Source organism: Nyctereutes procyonoides, unplaced genomic scaffold, assembly GCF_905146905.1.
Source record: "Nyctereutes procyonoides isolate TBG_1078 unplaced genomic scaffold, NYPRO_anot_genome, whole genome shotgun sequence".
NCBI lineage: Eukaryota > Metazoa > Chordata > Mammalia > Carnivora > Canidae > Nyctereutes > Nyctereutes procyonoides.
In genome coordinates, this window is record NW_026575135.1 from 40483047 (window position 1) to 40510639 (window position 27593).

General features: G+C 36.6%; 1 protein-coding gene across 8 annotated transcripts in view; it reads left to right on the plus strand.

Annotated features, from left to right (window-relative positions):
• Positions 1–27593, plus strand: part of MPDZ (multiple PDZ domain crumbs cell polarity complex component) — a 161045-nt gene that overhangs the window by 10759 nt on the left and 122693 nt on the right. For all 8 annotated transcript variants that reach the window (XM_055301823.1, XM_055301824.1, XM_055301826.1 and 5 more), the window contains exons 2-3: positions 15804–15882; positions 18250–18416. In XM_055301823.1, the coding sequence (XP_055157798.1) occupies positions 15867–15882; positions 18250–18416 (183 nt within the window). In that variant the 5' untranslated portion in view covers positions 15804–15866. The remainder of the gene's footprint in view (positions 1–15803; positions 15883–18249; positions 18417–27593) is intronic.

Sequence of the window (27593 nt, forward strand, 5' to 3'; positions counted from 1 at the left end):
TTGTCCTTCCCTTAGCAAGACATGTTTTTTCCTCTCCTGGCTGTCTCCGACACTCTCCTAGGTTGTGTGTCCTGTGGGACAGCTCACATGTCACATCTCCCAATTCTTTTTGATGCATGCTGACAGCATTGCATTTCTCTGTACTCCCAGAGAATTTAGCACATCACACTGCAGTGTAATTACTTAACTGTTTTCCACTAAAATGAGAGCTCAAAAGTTAGGTACTTGTCTATATTTTGCTTTACCATATGCTTCAGTGATAGAGGCAGATACGGATTTTGGGGGGGCTTAACGTTGTAGAATTTGAGATGGCCCTCTTTAATAAAAAAAATAAAATTATGAATGCAAAAGTAGTTGCAAAAGCCCCTATTTATTTGAATGAGAATGGAAGGATCTTTTGCGAGTATATCATGCTAAATATGCGTGTACTTATCTTAATCTTGCTGAAGCAGGGACACCTGGGTGGCTCAGCTATTGAGCCTCTGCTTTCGGCTCAGGGCATGATCCTGGAGTTCCAGGATTGAGTCCTGCATGGGGCTCCCTGCATGGAGCCTGCTTCTCCCTCTGACTGTATCTATGCCTCTCTCTCTCTTTCTGTGTGTGTGTGTCTCTCATGAATAAATAAATAAAATCTTAAAAAAAAATCTTGCTGAATGAATGCTGTGTTTTGTATAGTTTTTTTTTTTTTTTCTGTTGATTTTCTTAAAATTAGGAAACATTATCAGCCATTCTGATGCTAATACTGCTGGTAATAATGCTACTGCCAAATGCTCCTACAGCACTTCCATTTTCTACATACTTACACATACTTTATCTTACAGGATTTTGACAACTGAGTCATAAGGAAAGTGACTCAGACTTAATGATCTTTACTGTGTTTGGCTATTTGGTGGGTGATAGAAGAGAGAGCTGAACTTCTTCCTTTGAGATCAGATTTCACTTTGGTGGGGGAAATGATTCCATTCTTCCTGTGCTTCTGTGACCTCAGACTGTTCCACCTCCTGTGAGGCTGGTGAATGCTCAGTACTTCTCTGAGAGTTTTGTAAAGATCTTGCTGCCTCTCTATCTCTTTTCCATTTCAGCTTCCTCATTTCATAATTTTTTTCTTCCTTTCCTGCCCTGTTTATCTGTGTCTTGAAATACATCAATCTGTTCTTTCTTCATCCTGTCTTCCCTGGTAGATGACATTTTACCTTTACGAGTCAGTTCTTTGACAAAGCTGACTTTTGAGAGTTTGAAACGATTGGATTCATTTCTACTTCTTTGAAGTATTGTAGGGTGTAATTTCAGGGATATTCAATAGCACAAACAGTGTAGTTTTCAGCAATGAGAACATAAGTGTCCTAAAAGCTGTGTACTTTCTTTTTTGCACCTTGCAGGGTCCCAATTCAGACATATCAATTGTCATTTGTGTTAAGGAGTTACTGATTTAATAAGCCTGATTAATCTGAGAGCAAATTGGAAATAGCAAAATGGAGAAATTAGGGTACAGACACTAAGAGAAGACAAGATAATAGTAGCAATAGTTTTTGGTATGCTTATTATTTATTTCCAGGCACTTTGCATGTTATTGTTAATGCCCAGTGTACAGCAGCAGCTCAGGATCTCACAATAATAATAGAGTTTTTTAAGTGAGCTTTATAAGGCAGCCTGGAAACTCTGAAAGCATAGATGCCTGGGGCTACATAATCTGAAGGTAAATAATTATTTCCTTACCTGTAGTAGTAGTGTTAAAGCACAGAGCTATATGGTGGAAAGTTCTTGGTTTTGCTATCAATCAGACTTGGGTTGACTTTAAAGAATAGTTCTATTACTGACAGCCTTTGTGAATGTGGGTGAAAACACTTTATCGTTCTGATCCTCAATTTTCTTATTTAAAAATGTGTGTATCTAATATGAAGCTCTTGGTAGGATTAAAGGAAATGCATGTGTGTGAAGCATATATGCTCTGTTTGAGAAGACAGGGATATAGGGAAGCTATTTCATAGATAGTTTGATTTCATACGGTGAAAATAATGCTAGTTTATTGCCTAAAAAAGTCACTCATGGAGACTATTTAATTCCATGGAAGAATTACTGGTATAGTAGATGCAATAGCAATCAATTCTTATATGCAGTTTTATTATTGGTTTTTACTGAATAGCATTTTTAAAGGTCCAAATAACAAATTATTGCTTTAATTTGTAGATTACAACCAAGCTTACATTTTAGACATCAATAGTGAATATATATTTGGAAACTTTGCCTCTTGAAGGGGATGTTTGATGGTCAGTTTGTATCTGAGGAATAAAGTTGCCTTTTTTTTTTTTAATCAGCAAAATGACATAGAAAATTTAACAGTTACTTAGGGAATCTAGTAACAGACATCCAATCTGATTGAATAAGCTTTTAAGCCTATTATTTCTTCCTTCTTCTCTGTCCCCAAATCCTCTTGTAGCTGAATTAGATTACTTTGGCTGATACTTTTAGATAATTATTATTGTTTTATTACGTAGACTTTTCAGTACCCCCACGTCATAATGGCTGTGGAATATGATTGCTTAATAAAAATCTGAGTTATGTGACCTTGAGAAAGTTAGTAATCTCTTTGGCCTTCTACTTCCACATATGAAAATGTGTTGTTACCAAGTTATGGGAAGAGTAAAAGTGCATGGAATTTTTTACATCTTCAAATAATATATTTGAAATTATGAAGCACTAATAGTTGTAAAAAATGCATTGATTTCTTCTTCTGGCTGAATTTAAGGGTTCTGAATTGCTCCATGAAAAGAATTGCAAAAATGGACACAGAGAAGGCATGATCTTTGGCCATGCCTTTTCAGTACATGCATGGTATTTCTCTGTGCAAAGAACTGGCAATGAAACCAATAGTGTGGACTACTGGTCACCCCACACCTGGGACATGGGAGAAAATCAGGCATGTTAAATATCACTCTAATATGCTGTTCTCTTCCCAGAGGATTTCCTATCAGAAATGTGAGCCTGCCCTTTTCTGAGTGAAATTTGTAATCTTAATCCCTATTCCTATCCAAATTCAGCAGAGGGAATTCATGAGGGCCACAAACTGAATTTAGGAGGCACTGATTGATGGGGAGGAATAATAATATCTAATTATGTATAGTACTTAAAACTCTGTAACAGCCAAGTAGGCGATATGATAGATGATAGTACTCATAATTTTCATAGAAAAGCTTCCCAAACAGAAGAAACAATTAGGAACAATAATGGCGAAATGGCAGGAGTAAAAGTTATTTGAAAAGTAATGGAGAAATGCCCTAGAAAATGGACCTTGGATGAGGAGCATGAACTTGAGATAGTTGGCTGGGGAGATGCGTCGAAGCAGCAGTTATAATACTGTGTCGTGTGGCCCCCTTCCTCCCTTTCCACAGTTTTGTCTGTATTGAAAAGGTTGTCTCTATACTGTCCTTTAGGGCTTTACCCTGAGGAATTGTTCAGTCGCAACTGACAAAGCCCTGTATGGTTCGCCTCGGTATCATCATTGAGATCTCACAAACTCAATGAAAGTCCAGTCTCTGAGAGGGCAGCCGAGAGATGACAGGTATCTTCTGTACTGTCACCTCCTCCTGCAGTTGATAAGTCCTAACAGCAGCTCCTGGCCGTGATTCAGGGTCCCACGGGGCACTTCGAGTACCTGTGCTTTTTCTAAGCATCAAGGATGCAGTTTGCTGGGGGCCCACGGGAGAATTGCCTCATTCCAGGCAGGCAAAAGGGCAGGAGGCAGGAGCCTGAAGTAATTTCTCTGGAGAATTTGTTGCCTGTGCAGGAATTGCACCTGAGAATTCTGGCACAAAGTTAATCCTTCTGTGCATTTTCAGTTTCCCTCAAAAATTATGTGACCAGAGTGAGTGTGTTATGAGCAGGTGCCCCTGGAGTTGGATGCCAGCCTGTTGTTCCCCAGCAAGGGCAGCCCTGGGAGGAATCCCCCTACCTGGTTCTGTGCAAGAAATATGCTGACCTGTTGCATTTTGGTCCTTAACACTGAAAATATTGTAGCAAACAGTGGCAAATTGCCCAACAATCTAAATTTCTCTGAGTTTAACTAGGGAGTGGGAGAGCAGAAGAGGCTACATGTGCATCCTCAGAGACATCTAAATCTTTTCCCTGGGTCACCGTGTTTGGTGTAAGGTAACAATTTTAGAGGGAGGGTCCTTGTGCTTATAGGGAAATACTAAGAGCATTATGGATGGAGAATATGTAAAAAAGGGTGCCTGGAAAGAAGGTATTGTGGAGTCCATAGTTCTCCTATGTGTATGTGTACATGTGTCTTGGTGTGGTTTTTTTTTTTTTTAATTATAAGTGAGGGTGAAGAGAAAGGAAATAAATATAATACAATAGACTAAAAACAGAATTGATTTGTCTAATATATTTAAAAGGAAAGAAAGTTCAGCCTTTCAGATAATCAGTTGAGTAATAGTAGCAGCCTAAGGTTCTAATCCCAGACACACCAGTGATCTGTTACGTAACCATGCCTCCGTGAGCGTTAGCATGTCTCTGAGCTACAAGTTTTTTGTTCCTTTCAACACTAACATTGACTCATACTTGAGTGTGAGCAGTAAATAGGAGAGATTAACTCAAAGGCATCACAAAATATAATTTAAGTGTGTAATTCTGGAAGCGGCCATGAATGTGGTGTCTTTATAATGTTAACTATCGTGTGGTTTAGAGAATCTGCAGTTAAGGATGGAACATGCATACTCTTTTGAAAGGACAGTGAGCCCTTTATCTCCAGCCAACAGTCTTAAAAATAAAAAGAAGTCGCTTTCAATACAAAAATAAGTTTAATGAACATGTTAGTATAAATATATTGTGTGAGTATACCTATAATAAAATATTCCAACTTGTGTATCGTATGTATTTTCCTTTTCAGTAGGGTTTTTTCCCCCTATTAGGAAATTACTATGTAAAGGAATGAGCTCATATTATTTTCACCAACACTTGTTTAGAGTTTGTGGATTCTTGGTCAAAGTAATAATTTTGATTTATGTCTACATAAATATGGATTAATTTGCCATTTCTCTGTTTTATGGTATTAACTTAGATATGTCACTGTTCATTCTATTGTTACTTGAATGTACATGAAAGATAAATAAGTTTTCTCTTAATCAAAACAGATTTATATTTATATTTATGTGTACTCTTGGGTTCACTCATCTTTTCCAGAGGTGAGGATTTTGGTCTGTACTGTAGAAGTAGAACAGCAGTGGTCATTTATCACTTCCTGCCTTGCTGCTCTCTCTCTCACACACAGAGTGGGCTAATCCAGAGCCATAAGCTTCTCTTCTAAGGCTCTTACCTAAAATGGCTTGGTAAAACTAGCAGCTCAGTAACCATCAGTAAATCAGAATAAAGCTTTGTTTTTAAAATAAAAATTTTGTAAATAAAAATTCCTTATGAGATATTAATTTTGAAGAAATATTTTCATAGCATTTCATTTCCTTTATTTGGAGTTAAGTTATCTAGCCTGAAACAATTATTTTTCTGGCAGCATTAACCAGTGGCATTTTTTTTTTTCCCAAGAAACTTCATAGTTTGAAGTGAAACCTTTTTTTTTTTCTTCCTGGGAAGAATGATAGGATTTAAAAAATACTGTAAATTATGAAGAAGGAGATAATCTTCTCTAGTTCTATTCTCCATAATTAGATATTAACATTTTCACATCTTTACTGCCCATCTGTTATTTTTCTAATATCTATTATGAAAAATTTCAAATGTACATTTTACAATGTACCTATTACAATAAATTATTATTACAGAGAATCCTCATGTATCAATCCGTTTTAACAGCCTTTTGTTTATGGCCAGTCCTGTTGCTTCTGTCCTTTTATTTTTTCGAAGCAGATACTAAGCATTTAATCATTTTATCCATAAATATTTCAGCCCAGTTACTTTTTACATACATACTTCAAAAACATTCTAAAAGTTATAGTTTCCTTATGTGACTCATTAAGCAAGTCATTAATTCAAGCCATGCCTGAATTCAACAGGACAGAGATATACATATAATCATTCAACAGAGAGAGGCCCTTCAAAAAGGGTTAAGAAATCTAGACAAACAGTACTGTATAATCTACCATTCGTATTATGCACAAGGCTCTCTTCATCTATATTTATAACAATCTTATAGGGCAAGTGCTGTAATTACCCCCATTTTAGAGATGAAGAAATGGAGACTCAGATTCATGACTTTCTTGAAAGTAACATAGTTGAGTAGTAGCCAAGCTGGGATTTAGAACCCAATCACTGTGACTCCAGAGTTCGTGCTCTTAAACACTATACTATTGCCATTGACGTTGGGCTTCTCATCAAACCCATGGATACTACTCTTTAGCCTTAGCCCAAAATGGGTAATTTAAATAGGCTATGAAAAAATTTGTTATACCAAAGACTATGACTCCAGAGGAGACTTCAGTATAATTCCAATGTGCTGGGACGCCTGGGTGGCTCCGTGGTTGAGTGTCTGCCTTCAGCTCAGGTCATGATACTGGGGTCCTGGGATTGAGTCCCGCATTAGACTCCCTGCAAGGAGCCTGCTTCTCCCTCTGTCTATGTCTCTGCCTTTCTCTGTGTGTCTCTCATGAATAAATAAATAAAATCTTAAAAAAAATAAAAGTTATAGTTTCCTCAAAAAAAAATACAGAAAGCTTATTAAAGTTCCCTTTTGATCTCTCCCTGATCTGAGACTACCGTTTTCATCTGTCTACCTCTAAAAGTAACTGCTGCTATAATCAATTTTAGAATGTATCCTTTTAACTCATTGTTGAATATGATGAAAGTATGTATATACTTATTTATATGTAAGCAAATATTGATATGTATTTTTAAAAATGCAGGCAAACAGTATCAAACTATTCTGCAACTCAATTTCATTTTTGAAATCTGGATTATGAATTTACTCTGAGTCTAACCCATTCATATTTATTATGAATACAGATGTTTGGACTTATTTTAGTCTCCTTGTTTTGTATTTTTTGTTGACTGTGTCTTTTCCTTTTCTCCTTTTTTATTTGTCCCCAGCATCTTTTAGATTGCTTGAATATTCTCTGTTACACCTTTTTTTCCCTCATGGTTTTTTTTTTTTTTTTTTTTTTTTTATTATTATTTATTCATGATAGTCACACACAGAGAGAGAGAGAGAGAGAGGCAGAGACACAGGCAGAGGGAGAAGCAGGCTCCATGCACCGGGAGCCCGACGTGGGACTCGATCCCGGGTCTCCAGGATCGCGCCCCGGGCCAAAGGCAGGCGCCAAACCGCTGCGCCACCCAGGGATCCCTCCCTCATGGTTTATAAATTATAGATTCCATTTCTGGTTTTTGTGTGTGTGTTACTTTAATTTTTTAATGGGCATATTTGGCTTGCTTTTCTAGTGAAGTTTGAAAGGAAAGTATTTCTATTCTCCTATGACAAATCTGTTAGCCAGAAGTATTTTAATTATTTGTAAATGTTTTTCACAGTTACTATGGTTTCATTGATAGAATGAAACCTTGTCAGGTCTCACATACATTTTTCAACAACGGATTTGTTTTGTTTGGTTGGAACCTAGTGGCTTTTGTCAGGCTGTGATTAAAACTGAATACTTCATAATGTTTTATTCACCTGCCATAGTAGCTGCTTCCCTGTGTCTTGTTTTTCTGATGTAACTATCCTCCCTGTGAGGTTGTTAATTATTTCATTGGTCTTATTAAAGTTACCTTTGCCTGTAAGCTCCCTCAAATCTTTATGGAAAGTAGAATGTCCAAGTGAAGTAGTTAAAGGAACAAGGCACTTCTTAAGCAGAGTGCTTGAAGGGGTTGGTGTATTTGGGGTGTGATAGTGTGATGCTGTACCCAAACAGGCTCCGAATAGTTAGGTGTGTTTGAATGCAATCAACAGAGCCTCATACAAATGATCTCTGTCAAAATGGAGTTCACCGTAAGAATGGATGTCAGTGACTATGTATCTTAGGGACCAGTGATTCTATTTACCTCTCATTGGCTGTGTTGGATCTCCCTGAGGAATACCTGCCACTCTCATGATGTCAACTGTGTTCCGTCTCTATCAGCTGATTTATGTTGCTCTAATAACTCAGGCTTGTGCCCTATCTTATCTTCACTTATCTTTCTATTTTCAACTATATCTTCACCGCTATTGGTTTATTCTTGCAATGTTTTTCTTCTTCAGGTCCCAAGAGAGAGTCTAGCCTAGTTCTACATTGCCAGTCATCACTTAGATTATCTTCCTTTGAGTGAGGATCCCAACCATTGTTCTCCTGATTATGGTTGGAAGAGAGGAATGTAGCATAGTGTGTAGTGGTATATTCCTTGCAACAGGGGCAGTGGGAAAGTTGAAATCTATATTGGTCACTTTGGGCTGTCATAACAAATACCATAGACTGTGTGTCTTAAACAACAGAAATATAATTCCTCATGGTTCTGGAGGCTAGAAAATCCAACATCAAGGTCTGGCAGGGTTTGATTTCTGATAAAAACTTTCTTCCTGGCTTGTTGATAGTCACCTTCTCACTGTGTCCTTACATGGCTTTTCTTTGGTACTTGCATGTGAAAAGAGGGAGAGAGGGAGTGAGGAAGGGATAACTAGCTATTCCTCTTGGATCAATCCTATTGAATTAGGACAGTTTTCCTTATGACCTCATTTAACCTTAAGTACATCCTAAAAGCCCTGTATCCTTCACATTGAAGGTTATAGCTTCAACATCTGAATTCGGTGGGGGGAGGGGGGGGAGGGAAGGGGATACAGTTCAGTCCATAGCAGCATTGTAAAGTACTAGAACTCAGCCTTTTAAACTTTTGCTCAGGACACATCTTTATTTCTGGAATGGTCCTACCATTGCCCTCTTTTGATGTTCTCTTGGTGATTGGTATTCCCATCTAGTCATAAACTCAAGCAGGAACCTGGGCGCATCCTAGGCTCCTATTGCACATTATCAGGTCTTGTTGCTTATAGCTTTTCATTCATTCTTGAATCTATTTCTCATTTGAGTTTATTCACTTTCATGTCTGTTTTTGAAAAACCTCTTAACCTGTCCTTCTTGTTTCTAGTTTCCACACCATTACCAGAGTGATGTTTCTAAAAAAAGTTTGACCATGTCACCCACTATACCAAAATAAACTTTAAAATTTAATGTCTAAACTCCTTAAGAATGGTATGCAGGGCCCTCAGTGATTGAGCCTGTACTTGCGTCTCTAGCCCTGTTACTTCTGTCTTTCCTTTTCTCCAATCTCAATTCAGGAATAATAAACTACCTGTAATGCACAGGAGTTATGTTCTTTTGCCTCGATGTGGGGAGCTCTCATCATTCCTGCTATGATTCCCACCTGTTTTTCAGGACTGTGCAGAGGTCCAGGAAACTTTGTCTCCAGGAAGCTTTCCCTTTCTCTTCAGTTTGAGTTTGGTGCTTTGCCTTTGTCATTTGTATTTTTAAATGTCTGCTTTTATGCTTTATCCTTCTATTCACTTGGCCCATGAAATCCTAGACCATGTTTTCATTTTTCTGATTCTGCCACCCAACAACATGCTAGTCACATAGGTGTCCCATGTATTGTTGAATCAGTAAATAAAAAAATTGAGTTATTTGAGTTTGCATTGCAGCAAACTCACTTAAAGGTATACCCCTTCTGGCCTTAGAAACTTTTTTCTAGATCTCTCTCGAGGCAAGGGAAACAAAAGCAAAAGTAAACTACTGGGACTTCATCAGAATAAAAAACTTCTGTACAACAAAATAAATGATCAACAAGACTAAAAGACAACCTATGGAATGGGAGAAAATACTTGCAAATGACATATCTGATTAAGGGTTAGTATCCAAAATATACAAAGAACTTATAAGACTCACTACCCCCAAAACAAATAATCCAATTAAAAATGGACGGAAGACATGAACAGACATTTCTTTGAAGAAGACATCCCGATAGCCAACTGACACATGAGAAGAGGTTCAGCATCATTCACCATTGGGGAAATGCAAATCAAAAGTACAGTGAGGAAAAAAAGTACAGTGAGATATTTCACATCTGTCAGAATGGTTAAATCAACAACACAAGAAAGAACAGGTGTTGGCGGTGATGTGTAGAAAAAAGAATACTTGCACATGTTTGGTGGGAATGAACATTGGTGTAGCCACTATGGAAAACAGGAAGGAGGTTCCTCAAAAAGTGAAAAATAGAACAACTTTATGATCCAGCAATGGCAGTACTGGGTATTTACCCAAAGAATACAAAAACACTAATTCTAAAGGGATACATGCACTTGGCTGTTTATAACAGTATTATTTATAATCACCAAGGTATGGAAGGAGTTCAGGTGTCCATGGGTTGATGAACGGATAAAGAAGATGTGGTATATATACACAATGGAATATTAGCTATAAAACAATGGAATCTTACCATTTGCAATGACATGGATGGAGCTAGAGAATATAATGCTAAGTGAAATAAGTCAGAGAAAAACAAATACCATATGATTTCACTCATGTGGAATTAGAGAAACAACAAATGAGCTAAGGGAAAGAAAGACAAATCAAGGAACATATTCTTAATTATAGAGAATGAATTGATGGTTACAAAAGGGGTAGGGTGAGGGATGGGTTAAATAGATGATGGTGGGCAGCCCCGGTGGCGCAGCGGTTTAGCGCCGCCTGCAGCCCAGGGTGTGATCCTGGAGACCCAGGATCAAGTCCCACATCAGGCTACTTGCATGGAGCCTGCTTCTCCCTCTGCCTGTGTCTCTGCCTCTCTCTCTCTCTCTCTCTCTCTGTGTGTTTCTCATGAATAAATAAATAAATAAATAAATCTTTAAAAAAAATAAATGATGGCAATTAAGGAGTGTACTTGTCTTGATGAGCACTGCTTGATGTGTGGAATTGTGGAATCTCTCTATTGTACACCCGAAACTAATACAATACGGTACATTAACTGGAATTGAAATAAAAACTTTAAAAACACACACACAAGATAAAGTTGTACCTCTTTTACAGTTAGAATTGTTTAATATAAATAGAAAATTTTATACATTTGGGACAGTGTCTCTTTCTGGGTTATTTTTAGCAGAAAACCTATTTTCACTCTTAGTTTCCATATAATCTTCATTGGGTAGAATGATCTATTTTATGTTTGAAGCACTCATTCTTTACTACTTACAATCTGTGCCCACACATTACCAGTACAACTTGTTGAAAAGTACATGATTAGTCAATTAATCAGTTCCTATTTCTAAATAAAACCAAATTTGATTTGATTTTTATCCCCTTCTGAAACTGGCATTATCGACTAGTTGAACAGTCATTGGGTCACAGCTAAAATCTTTGGAGATTTGCAAAGGACTTGACAACTCTGTCATTATGTTAATGTTCTACAAGAAGCATAAAGTCTTTAAATTAAAAAGGATTTTTAAAATTTGATTTTTTCCCCAAGGTAATATATACATAAATAGAGTTGCCATGTAAAATAATGGATGCCTGAATTGAATAGATAATCAGCAAATTAACATTTAGTTATAAGTATATGCCAAGTATTGCATAGGATATGCTTATACTGAAACATTAATTCATTTATTTGAAATTCAAATTTATTTGAATTTTTCTGTACCCTGTATTTTTATTTGCTAAATCTGCCAATGTTATATTGATATAAAATTTAAAATACCAAAAAAAAAATCCACTGCAAAATAAGTTTCTCTTAATGTCCCATAGCCCCTTAAATCCCACTTTTAGTGTCTTGGGAAAGCTTGCAGAAATAGTCTGTGCTTTTACAAACATATACATGTTAATTTTATTTACACTACGTTTCCCTATTCTTTAATACAAATACTAGCAACTTAATACATTGTCTTGCATAGTCTTTTTTTCTTTCATTCAACAGTGTATCCCCACCATATGATTTTTGCAGTACAATATAGAAAATACGATGTGTGATAGAGTGAGTGTGGGCTTTGAATTCAGGCAAAGTTGGATTCAAATCTATGCTCTCTGCTTACTAGCTATGTGACGTTGAGTAAGACTGAGTCTCTCCCTTCCTTTGTTGTCTTCTCTGGAAGATGGAGAGAATAATATGCAAGGCAGTGGAGAATAATGTGGAGAGCCTCAGGGTCTCTCCTCTCATGATGTAAAGTGTGCAGCTTGCCCTTGCCCAACACTGTAGTGTCATAAGTACTGAATTCATTGAGCCATTTATGTTATGTTCTGTAGTTCTAAGTGCCATGGCTCCTGTAACAAGTTCAGTTGTAACCAAGTAGTGATATATCTATAGGCAGTATTAGATGGGCAGTAACTAGAGAGGCTAGTGTACAGTAGCAATATTTTTGATAGTATTTGAATATATGTATTTTCATTGTGTTGAGGGATTTAGCACCTTGAAATATAACAGCCATGTTTGCTTTTTTTTTTTTTAAGATTTTATTTATTTCTTCATGAGAGACAGAGAGAGAGGCAGAGACACAGGTAGAGGGAGAAGCAGGCTCCATGCAGGGAGCCCGACATGGGACTTGATCCCGGGTCTCCAGGATCACGCCCTGGGCTGAAGGTGGTGCTGAACCGCTGAGCCACTCGGGATGCCCCAGCCATTTTTTTTTTTTAATGTACTTTGAATGTTAATATAAAGAGGCTTTTTTTTTCTTGTACATTTTTCTTAAAATCTTGTATTTTAAAAGTGGTTTATTAAATATATATACAAACATTATATAAATGGTGACTATTACTGATTTTTCTTTGATGTACCTATGCATGGTTTCTATTAAGTTCTGAGTTGTTCATACCTTTGTATGGATTGTTGGTTATGTTAAGTTGTCTATACCAGTCCATTTCAGACTTCATGCATTTGGGGTCTCTGTTTCTTCCTTTGGTTTCTTCTTGTATAGGGCAAAGTCAGCATACTTTTGAACTTGGAAAGAGGAAGGAGAATGGTAAGGTGAATCTTCCTCCTGTTGAGAGGCAGCATATTGTAGAAGTTAAATTGTTAATTGGCTCTGGAGCCAAACTGCCTTGGTTCGCCTCTGGCTCCATCGTGTACTGGTGGTTTTGACTACTGGTAAGCACCTCTTTCAGTGCCTCAATTTTCTTGTTTGTAAAGTGAGTGGATAGCATGAAGATTAAAGATCTTAGATGGATACTATGTTTAGAGTGGTGCCCAGGACATGGTGGCTGTTAGATGTTTGCTGTTACCAGCCTTCTGCCCCAGCATTAGTGTTGCTACTTGTCCTCATCTCATTTCCTCTTTACTGTGCCTCTGACTCATCATCTTCACTGCTAGCCCAAATTGTCCAGAACAGCCCTGAGAACTTGACATTCTTCAGACATGTATTGGATCTTCTTTACGTCTTACCCATTGGCCATGACCCTCTGTTATCACTCAGGTACCCTCCTGTATCCGCACGGTGTTGAAGGGGGGTGAAGAGGGAAAGTTGGTGGGGTGAGAAGAATTCATGCTGTTTGATACATGTGAACTCCATCTCTCCAGATCAAAAAGTCTGGTTACAAATGAGTTTCTTTATTGTTAGAGCTGAATACTTGGGATAGGATATAGTCATGGAAAGGAAATGATTTTTTTTAAACATCTTGTCTCTTTGTCATGGCTACTAATTGTAAAATCTGAAAAACCTCAAAAAAGCTACAGATATTTATTTTAGGGACATCAGAGTAGAGCAGAGAAACTGAAACTCATTTTTTTTTTTTTTTAATATCTGAAATCCAGAGGAATGGAGCTCTCATCTGGGAGCTATGTCTGATTTGCAGTTGAATGGGGCTTTTTTTTCCCTTAAAAAAAAAAAAAACTAAAACAAAAAAACAAACCTTTATGATAAGAGTTTCTCTGGAGAAAAAAAAGTAATTTTCTTTTCACATAATCGACTTGTAGGTGAACTTTGGGATGACAGTGTTTTCCTCAGTGGGGAATTGCTTACTATATACTTTCTCTGCAGGCTCCTCATAAATCAGTGGGTCTCTGAAGCCATAGGCCACTTCCCCCTCCAGGTCATGAATACTGCTTGTCTTTCTGAGTTAATTTTTCAAAGAGGAAAGAAGATAGAGCTGACTTTATTGTGCCTAGCAAGCACTCAGGTGTATAGTTTTATCCTTTTAAAACTTTGAGTGTCACTCATCTGTGGTTAGAGTTTTATATTTCAGGAGCGACAGCGACTTGGTGGGGCATCACATCTGGTAAGGGGGTCAAGCTGAAATGTTCCTTCAGGGGATCAGAATTCCTAGGTGATGCTCTTTCGTTCCTAGTATGCTGCCTCCTGGGCATGTATCAGTTATAGACCTTTCTTATATTGGGGTATCTTTACTTTTATTTGTTAATCGTCGGAAGTTAGTAACTTTTTGAGGGGGGACCTAATAGTGTGCTATCTTATGAAGTATCCTTGTCAATAAGAATAAAAACAGGACTAGTTTATTTTAAAGATCTTGCTGTATTTTTCCCCATGAAATCACACAATGCCTAACATTGAAATGCTCAATTGCATAGGCTCAGCATTATTCCTGAAAACACATTTTACCATGTGAATTATACTACGAGCCAGAAATCTGTGTGCTTTTTCTCATGGATCACAGTATACCCAGTGAATACGTTTCCTAGGAAACTAAGGTTCAAGTGTTAGGCCCTTTGCCCATACCTATCCTGTTATTTAAATTTCAATTCCAAATTAGAGCTAATGCCCTCTTTTCTGGATATCAGGGCATTTTATAAAACAAGTGCCAGTAGTAGAGTCTTTTGGCTATTTGAAATGGAGTTGATGTTTTAAATAGTATATTCTGAATTGGGGTAAGGAACTGTTTTCTGTTATTACATAGAGCTAATCACAGGCATTGGTGGATGGTGTGTGTATCTGGTCATATGCATCATGTACTTCCTTTTGTCCCAAATGCATTTTCTATTGAAGAGACAACAGGGGCAACTTGTTCCTTCTCAGGCAAATCCTGTTTCATCTTCTAAAAGTGAGGAAATCAGGCTGTAGATTTTTTTTTCTCCATTGAAGGAATGGCTGAGGTTTTTCTGCAAGGCAGAGGACAGGTTTGACCAGGCAGAGAATATATAAATTGTTGGATGTCAAGGATTAATAATTAGCGATTTGGACTTTGTCATTGGAAATCTGTAGCTGATACTTTAAAGAGTTTATCTCTCTGGTCAGAGAAAGATGAATCTGTGTGAGTTGAAGGATTGAGAAAGTTTGCTTTGAATGAGGGAGAAAAGAATATTATAGTCAGGAGAGTGTGTGGAAAACCTTTGAAAACCCTTCTTCCATTTAACACTGTGTTCCCTTTTATTCAGTTTTTCCTCTATGATTTATCAGCTCCCCGTTGTTCACATACTGCATGAGTGTCATAGTTAATTTCTAATTGATATGTGTGCTGTCACCCCAGTTAGGACCATGAGCAGTCAAAGGCAGGATCCCATCTTCTGCTTTTTATGTTTTAATGATTTCTGGCCCAAGACTATCTCATGCAGAGTAAAAGTAAACTCCTTACCATGTAGGTGAAAATCTGTAAGTGAATTGAAGATTAGAGTGGTGTGTGTTGAGAAGTTCTCAAATATTTTGGATAGCTATACCACCTTACATAAAACAGATTGTATGCCTTTTACCTTACTATGTAAGTATTATCTGTAAATATAAGATAATTTTGAGTAAGTCCTAAAATGATTACTTTTTTGGCCTATAAAGAAAACTATCTTAAATTAACAAGATTTCAATGGTCAAAGGAGTTAGGAGTTATAGTAGCATCAGATGCTTTGTAGAGTATATAGTTTTAATGTTGTGATAAAATATAACCATTCCATTTTACTCCATTTCTCCCCAGAGTTCTGTTTTAGTTGCTGTTTAAGATCGTTGTGGAGAAGAGCACTAAACTTTGGGGAAAAAAATGTTAGAAACTATAGGTAAGACCTATTCCTTCTTATTTTACTAAGAATCAAAACTTTTTCCTTTGGGGTCTTTGAAATGGTTTTTCTACATAGCAGGATTTTGTCTGGTAGCTTAGTTTTTATAAGTTTTTTTCCACTAGCATTATAGCAGGGAACTGTGTTTCTATATTTGGATGATTTAATCTGCAGTGTTATAAAAAATCATTTGTAAGCAAAAGATAAAAGCATATGAAATGTTCTACCAATTATGAGTTTTGATGAAATTTAATGTAAACCTCATTCTGATTTATGGACCCCCTTCTGTTTAATGGTGTTTGTGGATAGCACCAGAAAGTTTGACACTATTCTTAATACTGAAAGAAGCTCATTGCCTTCTTTACTTGTGGCCGTTGAAATACTACTGAACTTTGCCTTTAAGTTGATGACGAGCCATAACAATAATAAACATTTAGGCTGACAAACTTCAGTGACGATTTAAGGCAGTTTAATTTTTACATGAGATAATGTAGATTGAAATACCCAAATTTCTGTGTTAATCTTTTTTTCACTGCTCTTCAGTTGTAGAGAAGCTGGTTTGTAGAATGAGTTTCTTGCATATTTCTTGCATATACCCATCCCTTTCCTGGTGGCCTATTGTCTCATGTTTTCCAGGGAAATTTTTGGGTATGACAGTTGGAAAGTATCTGGATTTCACTCTAGTGCCTTGAAGATTGTGGCTGGTGCCTTGATACTTGCATGCTTTGGGGAGTAGGATGAAAGTAGGTGGAAGGAAAAGGAAAAGGAGCTATTTTTGTGATAGCAGGAATCATTCATTTTCATTGATGAAAATGCGAGGGTGTGTATTACCTTCATCCCTTATTTTATAGTAAAGTCCTGTACCACAAGGACTCCTACTAATCCATAAAGCAGAGTGCCTCATAAGGAAGTGAACAGTTGGTCTGGTGCACTTTGGTGAAGTGCTGTCATCATCCAGTGTTCATTTTAGAAGTTACCGAAGCTATCACCTTCCAATTTTATTTTTTAAATTATTACTGATTTGTGCACCTTTCAAGAATTGAGATGGAAATTAATACTAGATTAGTATTCTGAGATACTGTGGGAAATAAGACCCAGAATAAAATTCTCATATCCTTATCATTATTTACTTTTAAAATTGTGCTTATGATGGGGCACTTGATAGCTCAGTTGGTTAAGTATCCAACTTTGATTTTGGTTCATGTCATGATCTCAAGAGTCGTGAGATCTAGACCCCTGCTAGGCTTGCTTAAGATTTTCTCTCTCCTTCTTCCTCTGCCCCTCCCAACTCATGCCCTCTCTCTCAAAAAAAAAAATTGTACAGATGAATAGATACTGTTCAAGTTTTTGTATGTGTGTGAACGGGTGGTTCACATTAATTCATGCCTTAATTTCCCCATTTCTGTATAACCCTGCATTTGGTTCTATAGAAGTCTCTGTGGTGATAATTCCCACTCTTTGATTACTATCATATCGCAAATGAATGTTAATAGATACACTTGTTACCATGATGAATCTGTTAGAACATATATTGAATGGTCTCCATTCCTTTAAAACAAATTTTGGTTCACTTGTGAGAGAGTGATAGTTATAGGAGGATGTTTTTAACTGTTATTTGTTATAGAGACTAACCATCTTGTGGAAGCATGCATATAAAATGCTAGGATTATTAGGGATATACTTACTCAGAATACTTACTTTTGCAACTTTATGCCTGATATATAAGGTGATCAATAAATATTTCAATTATTTTGGTTTGATGCATATATAAATATCCTATTTAATTTTGGGGAAAGACATTTTAAGTGTTAACAAGTAGTGTTTTGAAGGGTTATCTGGTGTTGTAATATACTTTCAAGTAAATTCTCATGTGTAGAATGTGTGTTCCTTAATATATGAAATTGTCATATTTTGGATTATGACTCATCAATGACATCATCCACATCCACTTATTAGTGAGTTAGCTCTATTTCCAATTTTTCTTAATTATAAATAAAATTTTTTAAAAAGTGAAAATATCAGCCTTTGCCAGATCACGAAATGTTTGGTTTTCAATAGTTTATGAAAGAGTTGACAGCTGGCTTTGGATTTCAAATGTACTCCATCTGAATTAGTTTCTGTACTTTTACAAAATTAGTTGCATAAAGTTGCATTAGTTGCATATAGCATACACTATAACCACTTCTCTGCTTTCAAATAGACTCTCCTACCAGGGACTTCCAGATTAAGGGACATGTTACAGTCCTTTTTTCCCCGAGTCAGTATTATGCTCTCAGAAGGAATAGTTTTAGGATTTCTCTTCTGTTAGCATGATTTGATGTGAGTCTTTTGAGTCCCGTTAATGACCAGTGTTGCTCTTTGGTTTAGACAAAAATCGAGCCCTGCAGGCAGCAGAACGCTTGCAAGCCAAGCTGCGAGAACGTGGAGATGTAGCAAATGAAGACAAACTGAATCTTCTGAAGTCAGTCTTGCAGAGCTCACTCTTCAGTCAGATCCTAAACCTTCAGACTTCCGTACAGCAGCTGAAAGACCAGGTAGGACACAATTTTCCCAAAGCTGGGGTTCACGGCATGACATGGATCTTGTGAAAGTCTTGTGTTTTTCTGAAAGGTTGATTTTTCTATATGTTAATGAATAGTTTAATGAAGTCATTTAAACCTCCAAATGAAACATTCAGATTCACCGTGACTCCCTCCCCCCTCACCCCCAGTTATTTTTGTAATGGTTGTTGCTGTGTGTTGTAGATGGTATGACACTGTGTTGAAAGCTGTGTGGATGCTGAAGCAGAGTCCCCACAGGAGAAGGGGTTGATTAAAAATAAGTGTAGGATAGATGGCTGTAGACTTGGTTTCCATCCCCTCTAAGGCTCATTGTTCATGTGAACTTGTGCATTTGGACTCAGACATTCATCATGCTTATAAGATTTCAGATAAGCCTGAATTTGCATGTGTAATCATGTGTGTGAGGAAGGGAAATCACTTCTATTTTGACAGTAAAAGAAATAATTACATTGTCATCAGTTACAGGAATTGCAATTCTCACTTCTTAAAAGAGTGTAAGTAGCAATTGCTTCCAATGACAGCATCAGATGGTGACAAACATTAGAACTTCTAAATGTAACACTGTTTTTTTTTCTGTAAAAATTAAGAGCATTAAAATTTCCTAGCGTTTGTATTAAAATTGAAACATCACAATGACAGGATGAACACTCAAGTTAGGTGTTCTTTGAACTTAATCACCATTTCTCAGGTTTAAAAAAATTTTTTTTAAATGGTTGTTATCCTTACAAGATTTGAAATCAATCTCATTATGCCTTCAATCTAAGTTCTCATTTTCATGTATTTAACATTAATTTAATCACTATGGATGACTTGCTAACAAATATTCTGCCTTAAAAGGTTAAAACTGAAATTTGAAGACTTGTTTCATAATTCAGTGAAAGAATTTCTCCAATTAAAAACAATATGCCAAATGCAAAAAGAGCAAATAGCAGCAAGAGAGAAGGAATTTGTTTGATATCATATTACTTCTTAATCTGGATATTTGGTAGCAAAAAAATAAAGAAGACTTTTTAATTTTTAAAAATATTTTTCTCTAGTGAATTTCTACTTAATGATTTTTAAAATTTATTTATTCATGAGAGAGAGAGAGAGAGAGAGAGAGAGAGAGAGAGAGAGAGAGAGACTGAGAGGCAGAGACATAGGCAGAGGGAGAAGCAGGCTCCATGCAGGGAGCCTGATGTGGGACTTGATTCTAGGTCTCCAGGATCATGCCCTGGGCTGAAGGTGGCACTAAACCGCTGAGACACCCGGGCTGCCCTACTTAATAATTTTAAAAGTTGTGATCATGAATTAATAAAAAAGAGTTGTTTCAGTTATGTGTAGCTCTGGGTTTTTTTTTTGTTTGTTTGTTTGTTTGTTTTACAAATTATTGAAAAGATTGGTTTTAGGTACTCCTTTTCAGAATGAATTGGCAAGAGTTTGGAGAGATCAGTGTTCTGAATATAAGTGTAATTATGATGTGGACAATTATTCGGTTTTTCAGCGAGTGGAAAAGTTGAACACGTCTTCTCCTTTTATCATATTCTATGAAAATATGATTAGAATGAGAGGAAAAGTTTAAATAAAAAGTACTAGTAAGTGTATTAGGAAATACCACTGATCCATTGAGATAACTGGAAATAATCTCTTCCAGCCCTGAAAGGAGGCTAGACCTTGTTTTACTATTTCCAAACTAGGATATGGGCTCTAAAACTTTGAGTTCTACTTGATTTACCTAAAATCTCTTTAGAAACCCTTGAACATTATGTTATCAAGCCAGGTAGTCTGCGACCAGGTCCAGTCTGATCTTGTGGTAATGATAGATGCTGATACATTTCAAGACTCAGTTCATTGTGAGGTTTGGGAATTCTGTAGGCATGTCTTACATGCCTTTGGACTTTTGGCTAGTTGGTCATTTCTTCAAGTACCAAAAGGGACCAAGGAACCCAGCTGACTTACACCCTGCTTATTATGACTCCTTATAAAGGCTGAGTGACTTGTTTATTATAAGGACAGAGCCAGATCTGAAACTTGGTTTTCTTGGCTTCCAAGGCACAGTCTTTCTCCTCTCTTGTGATTCTGTAGCCTATCTCATGTCATGTTTTTTCTTTTTTTCTCTGAGGATAGAAACTAGGCCCCTAGAAGTTGTGAGTCCAGTTTTGATTAAAACCATCGATGTCTCTCACGGTTTCTGTGACTCTTTGCTTTAGTCTTCATTCTTACTGACTCAGTGTCATTTGTTTGTTAAACCATATTTTTCTTGTATGACTGGAAGAAATGTCAGAACCTAGTATTTTCTGTTTTAAAGGATAGACATGAATATTATAGACTTACTTTAGAATTAAATTTCCTATGTGGTTTACCAATTGCTAATTTGTTAATATTTATAATTTAATTAATTAACCTAGGGATGAAATTTGTGCTTTTAAACCACTAGTTATGCCAATCTGACCAGTGGCTTTTATTTATTATCTTTTATCTTTTAAAATATATGTTATGTTTTCAGATGTGTAGATTTATGTGCACAATAGCTGCAAGTTAGTGTCTCCATCTTTTTTAGTATTACCAAAAAATTTGACTCCTCCAGCTTTACTCCTCCATCACCCTCCTGCCTTTTTAGAAAGTGAAAGGAGTGAATAATTGAAAAGCCTGAGGTATATGCAGCATATTGGAGAACGTGATCATATTGTTGCATTAATGACAGATGCTGACATGCCATGTTGAATTAAGCTGACTATTTTTCCCCCTCAGATCTTTCTCATTACTTCTATTCAGTAATGTGTAATTTTTCCAATTTGCGTCTTCAGTATTAAGACTGCCCTTAGAAATCAAACTGTTTCCCTTTGGCAAATTAAACACTTGACAGGTGTGTAACTGAGAGGGCAAAAAAGCCATGCCCTGAAGGGATGTGCTATTTAAATATTGTCAAAAATATTAACAGGTCTGAGAGCATAATTGATGCCTCTGTTTAACTCTGCCACATTGTGTATTGTTCTAACCGCCAGCTAAAAGGATGTGTGCTATTAAACCTGAATAATCTCTAATAGCTCTAGTTCCTTTCCTATTGCATGATTCCTGCTTAAGTGAATGAGAAGAAAAAAAAGGAACTGTGACCGTGTGTCAATGATCTGTCAGATGCAAATTCTCAAGTAGTGTCCTCACTGTCACCTAGTCATCACAGCTAATAACTGTAGGGCTCAATGCGTATTCATGACAAAGATCCAGCTATTGTGGGAGAAATAAACACGTTAGCAGTTTAATAATAGAAACTTGTCAGCCATGAGGATATTGGATTTGCATATTTATTCTGTGATGTTCCTTCAGTCCAGTAGAGGTATATACTACTTTCCTGATTAATTAATTGCCTTGCCTTAGGAATTGACCATAGACATGAGAGGAAATGTCTTTTTACCTTGAGTTATTTGTAGGAAAACTGGGAATTAAAATTATTAATTTCAGTAGAAATTTAGGACTAATACTTAGAAATTGACAGCCCTGAGATTTTTTTTTTTTTTTAAGAGCTATGGCAACCAAGACCAATTCTAAGATTGAAGAAATAATGTGTGTAATTCAGGCTACAAATGCTGCTGATTTGGGAAACAAGCCCCAGGGCTCAGCATATTCTGGAGTTTTCTCCATGTCTGTGATTTCTGGCCTTTTTGGAATATGATATTCTTTTATTTTGCTGCTGTTCTTGTTGTTTGCTATTTCCAGGCTCCTTGTTCATTCACCTTTTTCCCAGAAAACTGTTGGCTTATATGCATATCATCTAAATGCATAATGTATGTATGTATATATATACACACACACACACATACCAATTTAAGCCTGAATTTTTTCCTAAGTTTCTCTTTTGAAATTTTGTGACACCTCTTGAAATAATTGGAGAGGTGTTGATTTAATGTAGAATCAGGTTGGAAATTATTGTACAGTGTTGATTAGAGTAATTGGATCCTTCTTTTTTATTTTGAAATACAGGGTTCATGGTATACAAATTTTGTCTTATATTTTTATGCTTTTAAATTTTATCTGTTCACATTCCCAAAAGAGTTTGGAACAACTTCTGATAGCATAATATATCAAATAGTGGGTGATTCAAAGGTAAATCTAAACAAAGACCAAATAAAAATATCAGAGAACTGGATATTCCAGGGACCTTGGGTAACTAAAATTGAGTATTATCACTTAATTTCCATTTCTCAGGAGCAAAGGCAACAATTTTATACATGCACACACACACACACACACACACACACACGGAGCAAGAGAGTGTTGGAGGGTTATGTATTGCTCAGCGTCAGACATGATTCAGTGAGCCAAATTTTCCTTGGCAATGGGAGGGTTATCTCATGGGTGCTTTTATAGAAGGCTTATAATCATTTATTAATAAAGTTGATAAAAATACTATGAATAAATAAGACAGGTTCTCGTTATCTAGAGGGGAAAGAGAATATACATGTTTTATGTAACTAAATAAGAAAATGATTGGGAGAAGAGGAAGGAATTACTAACTTTGACTACAAGAAAACTACATTGGGGGGCACCTGGGTGGCTCAGTGGTTGAACATCTGCCTTTGTCTCAGGTCATGATCCTGGGGTCCTGGGATCGAGACCTGTATTGGGCTCCCCACAGAGGAGCCTGCCTGTGTCTCTGCCTCTCTCTCTGTGTCTCTCATGAATAAATGAATAAAATCTTAAAAAAAAAGGGATCCTGAGTGGCGCAGCAGTTTAGCACCTGCCTTTGGCCCAGGGCACGATCCTGGAGACCCGGGATCGAATCCCACTTCGGGCTCCCGGTACATGGAGCCTGCTTCTCCCTCTGCCTGTGTCTCTGCCTCTCTCTCTCTCTCTCTCTCTCTCTCTCTCTCTCTGTGTGTGTGTGTGTGTGTGTGACAAAGAAAGAAAGAAAGAAAGAAAGAAAGAAAGAAAGAAAGAAAGAAAGAAAACTACATTGGAGACAACATGTAAGATGGGTCTTGAGAAATGAGTAGGACTTTTCTGCAGTGATAGGAGAATTTATTTGGGGTAATGGACACAGTGTTTACAAGGGTATAGAGGACTTGTTCTCAGGTGAGGATGATTTTACATTCTCTCCCTCCAGGGGGCATATAGCAATATATGGAGACATTTTTGTTGGTTGTAACTTGTGTGGGGGTGTAGGGGCCATGCTACTGATGTGTAAATGAGTAGACACCAGGGATGTTGCTAAGCATACTCAATGCCTAGCCCAGCCTCCTAAAACAAGGAATTATTGGGTTTATAATGTGTGTTGTGCTGAGATTGAGAACCCCTGATATAGAGTCACCTGTAGATCTCTGTTACCAGGGCAATAGCCTATGTGTGAGTTCTTGGAAAGGGAGGAAACTTGTGAAGGATTTATTTAGGTAGAGTTTTTTTTGGGAGGGCTGGAGGTTGCAGGTGTGTTTTTCATCTTTCTTCTTTTGCATTCAGTATCAAACTTTATTGTTATCAACTTAAAAATTGTATCAACTTTATATTCTAGCTCTTTTATTAAATACAATATTTAACAATCATCTTGTTTCTCCACATTTAAAAAATTATAGTGAAAACCGTCAACAAAATTATGGTAAAGGTTTTATTGATTTCTGATAGATAAGACTTTTAATTATAATCATAAAATACAAGAATTATTCTTCAGAGAAATGCTTCTTTCATCTTTCTAAGAATTAGGTATACTAAGAGTATACACTAAGAATACAGCATCATATACTAATTTAGTGATGATGGCTTTTCTGCTAAAGTGTACTGTACCTGTGTATTTTTTTTTTTCCCAATGCTCTGTCTTAAAATAGGAACAACTTTCAGAGAGCCTAGGGAAATAAGTAGTTAATGTATATCTCATAGGGTCACTTTCAAATACATGATGTAAGCAGGGGGTGTTGGCTAGAGCACCACTATCTAGGGGCATGCCTGAGGAGTAACTACTATTCTGTGGGTACTCATTTATAAAACTGCTAAATCAGGTTCATGGCCAAACTGTTGAGGTATGTTGCTTTTAAGCAATGGCATCAGCAGAACTGTTAACTTTTGACTGTTATATTTTTTGGGTTGATGGAAAGATGAAAATTTTCATAGCCAGGCATTTTTGTTCCTCTGTTCTGACTTTGGTAATCAGAAGGATACGATTGTAGGATTCGTTGTACAGAGTGGCAATGTCTGTGTTTACTCAGCTTTAGTACTTATATAAATGGCAAAAAAAATTAGCCTTTTTTCTATGGTTTCTAATTTAAAACTGAAATGGAGAAGATTCATCTCTAGCCATGCAATCAGTAAAGGAGGAATAACAACCGCTGTCTCCCAAGAATGTCTAGTTTAAGTTACGACTTGGTGTTGGGGGGAAGAAGAAGTACAGAGAGAAAGAAAACATGCCTTAACCCTGTTAACAGGAATTATCAAAAAATGGAACGGAATTCTTCCAAGTTGTTGTTGCTTGTGAAAATGAAAAAATATTTTTCTTACTCCCCAAATGGTTTGACTTTTATGATAGGGCATTGCAGCTGCCTAACAGGAAAGTATCTGTTTCTTGAGACTTTAACATATATTATCTAGGAGAAGTTAAAAGAGGAGTGATTCTTATGTTTTTACATTTACCATAGAGTTTATTTACTGTAGGAATTTCAAATACTTTATTTTTGGTACAATAACAGCTTTTAAATGTTTGTTCCTTTAACCAAAAGTTTGTAAATATAGAGCCTTTGAGGGACTAAAATTCTTGTTTTATCCTGGGCAAGAAGGCAGTGTTCAAGCTTTTTATACAGTGCTGGATTAAAATGCAACACCATCTTGCTATTGGGTATGCATGTGTGTCTAAAACAGCAAATGGTGCTAATTGTATGGTGTTTTTGTGACAAAGTTAAATGGTCTTTGGAGAAGAGAGAAAAAATGTGAAATTTACTGGGTATAACCTAAATGAGTTAAGAATTTAAGAACGAAACAGGTTAATTTACATCTGAAGCTATATAACAAAAATAGCCACCCTCACCTTTAGGAAGCTCTCATGTGTTGTGGACTATCTCATTTGACTAGTCCATCAGTTATATGAGGTGTGTGTTATCCCCATTTTATCCATGAAGAAATTGGGGCTGAGAGATGTTGTATACTTAATCCTGGACCACACAATTATTCATTGGTAGGTTTAGAAGAAGAATGTAAACCTGTCTGATCCCAAAGCCAGTGCTTTTTTTTTTTACTTTTAATTTACACTGTTCCTAAACTCTTAGTCCTCTTCTATAAAGGAATAAATAGGTTGGAAAAGCAGTTATTAGCATTATTAAAGAGAAATGCACTTAATGTTTAGAAAATTCAGGTTCATTAAGATTTGCCATTTCCCTTAAATCCTTACCAAGATTTAATCAGAACCTTTTAATATAAACCAGAACTTTCATTCTGCTTCTTAAATAATTAGGCTACTTGTTAGAGATTAGGTGAACTGGGTAGGATAATAGTAGAATGGAGAGGCAGTGTGACAAAGTACCATCAGTCTTCATATGCCCATTTCCATATATTTAAGCTTGTCTGTGAGGTTTTGTTTTATTTTTCTCTAAGCAGACTGTGAACTGTGAATCAGTTTTGTCTTCTGGAAATGTGGAACTGGTAGAAAAAACACTACAAACATTCTAACATGTTGTTCATCTAAGTTTCCAATTTCTTTTTTTTTTTTTAAGATTTTATTTATTTATTTGAGAGAGAGGGAAAGCACAAGCAGGGGAAGGGGCAGAGGGAGAGGGGACAAGCAGGCTCCTCGCTGAGTACAGAGCCTGATGCAGGGTTCTGATCTAGGACCCTGACATGATGACGTGAACCCAAGTAAGACACTTAACCAACTGAGCTACTCAGCAACCCCTAAGTTTTCAGTTTCTAAATTTCGATTTGTCTTGGCATTTAAGGCATATTAATTTACTTAATTTGAATACCTTCACCCTTTGATGCAGAATATTTCAGCATACTTTGATAAGAATATTACTTTTGGTCAATCTACATTCTCTAAATTGTTTGCCTTGGAAGTTTTGCTAAGAAAGCACAGAAGTGTTGAGATTTAAATAAAGAAAAGACATTCTGCAAATACACGTCAACACACATGCCTAGACTGTGGTGTATGTGCGGCATTCCACTTGCCATTTGTTCTTACCAAGCAAAAAAGCAGTTTTAGAATTAAGTACATTTCAGATTTGTTTGAAGACCGTTTACTAGTTTTGGGATAAAACCATGCCACATTCATCTCTGACTACTCTGTACCTAATAGGATATTTTATTTAAGTTCAGTAAATGATTGCTTAATTAAGAGACATGTAAATATTCATGAAAATTCGAACTGTTGTGCATCAGTAATTATCTTTCCTTGCCAGAGAACTAATTTTTAGGATAAATATATTAGCCAAATAACTGAAGTTACTTTGAAGAACTAGTGTTTTCTTAGTAACCATATTGGAAAGATACACTATTCACACCATTATCATCGTCAGAGTGATGAACGTGTATGAAATTCTTACTGTGTGCCAGGAACTATTTTAAGTACCTGTTTCATCACTGCAACAATTCTAATGTGGTTGATAGTAGTAGGTAGATGTAATAGATAATGTCATTTTCCTTATTTCATGGATGGGGAAATGGAGGCACAGGGAGTTTAAATGGTGGAGCTAGCATTTAAATGCAGGCTGGCTGACTCCAGACCCCAGGTCTTAATCATAGGGCTATGTTGTTTTTGTTTCACTGTCTTTGTAAACCGTGTGGTGAACATAATTTAAGGATCTCCTGGTGATTTGAGGCCATCGTTATGATTATCTGATCTTGGATGCTGGCAGTCTAATAGGATCTGGAGACAGACACAACCCAGATTTGTATTTTGACATTTCAGGAGTTTATTTCTTAAAATGAATATATACATATATGTATTTTCTTCGCTGAACCTCTTTTTTCTCCTCCGTTAGTTGTGATATGGGAATGATATATAGCATGGAGGTAAACCTCTAAGGCATAAGCTGGGTTTTTACCAAGCACTCAGTAACTATTGATTCTCTTCTTGGTGCTTTCTTCTCTCACTGAAATTTAATATTCTAAGGCAGTGGATCTCAGATACTGTGGTTTCAAGACCCCATTACACCCTTAAAAATTACTAAGGACCTCAAAGAGCTTTAATTTTTGTGGTTTTAT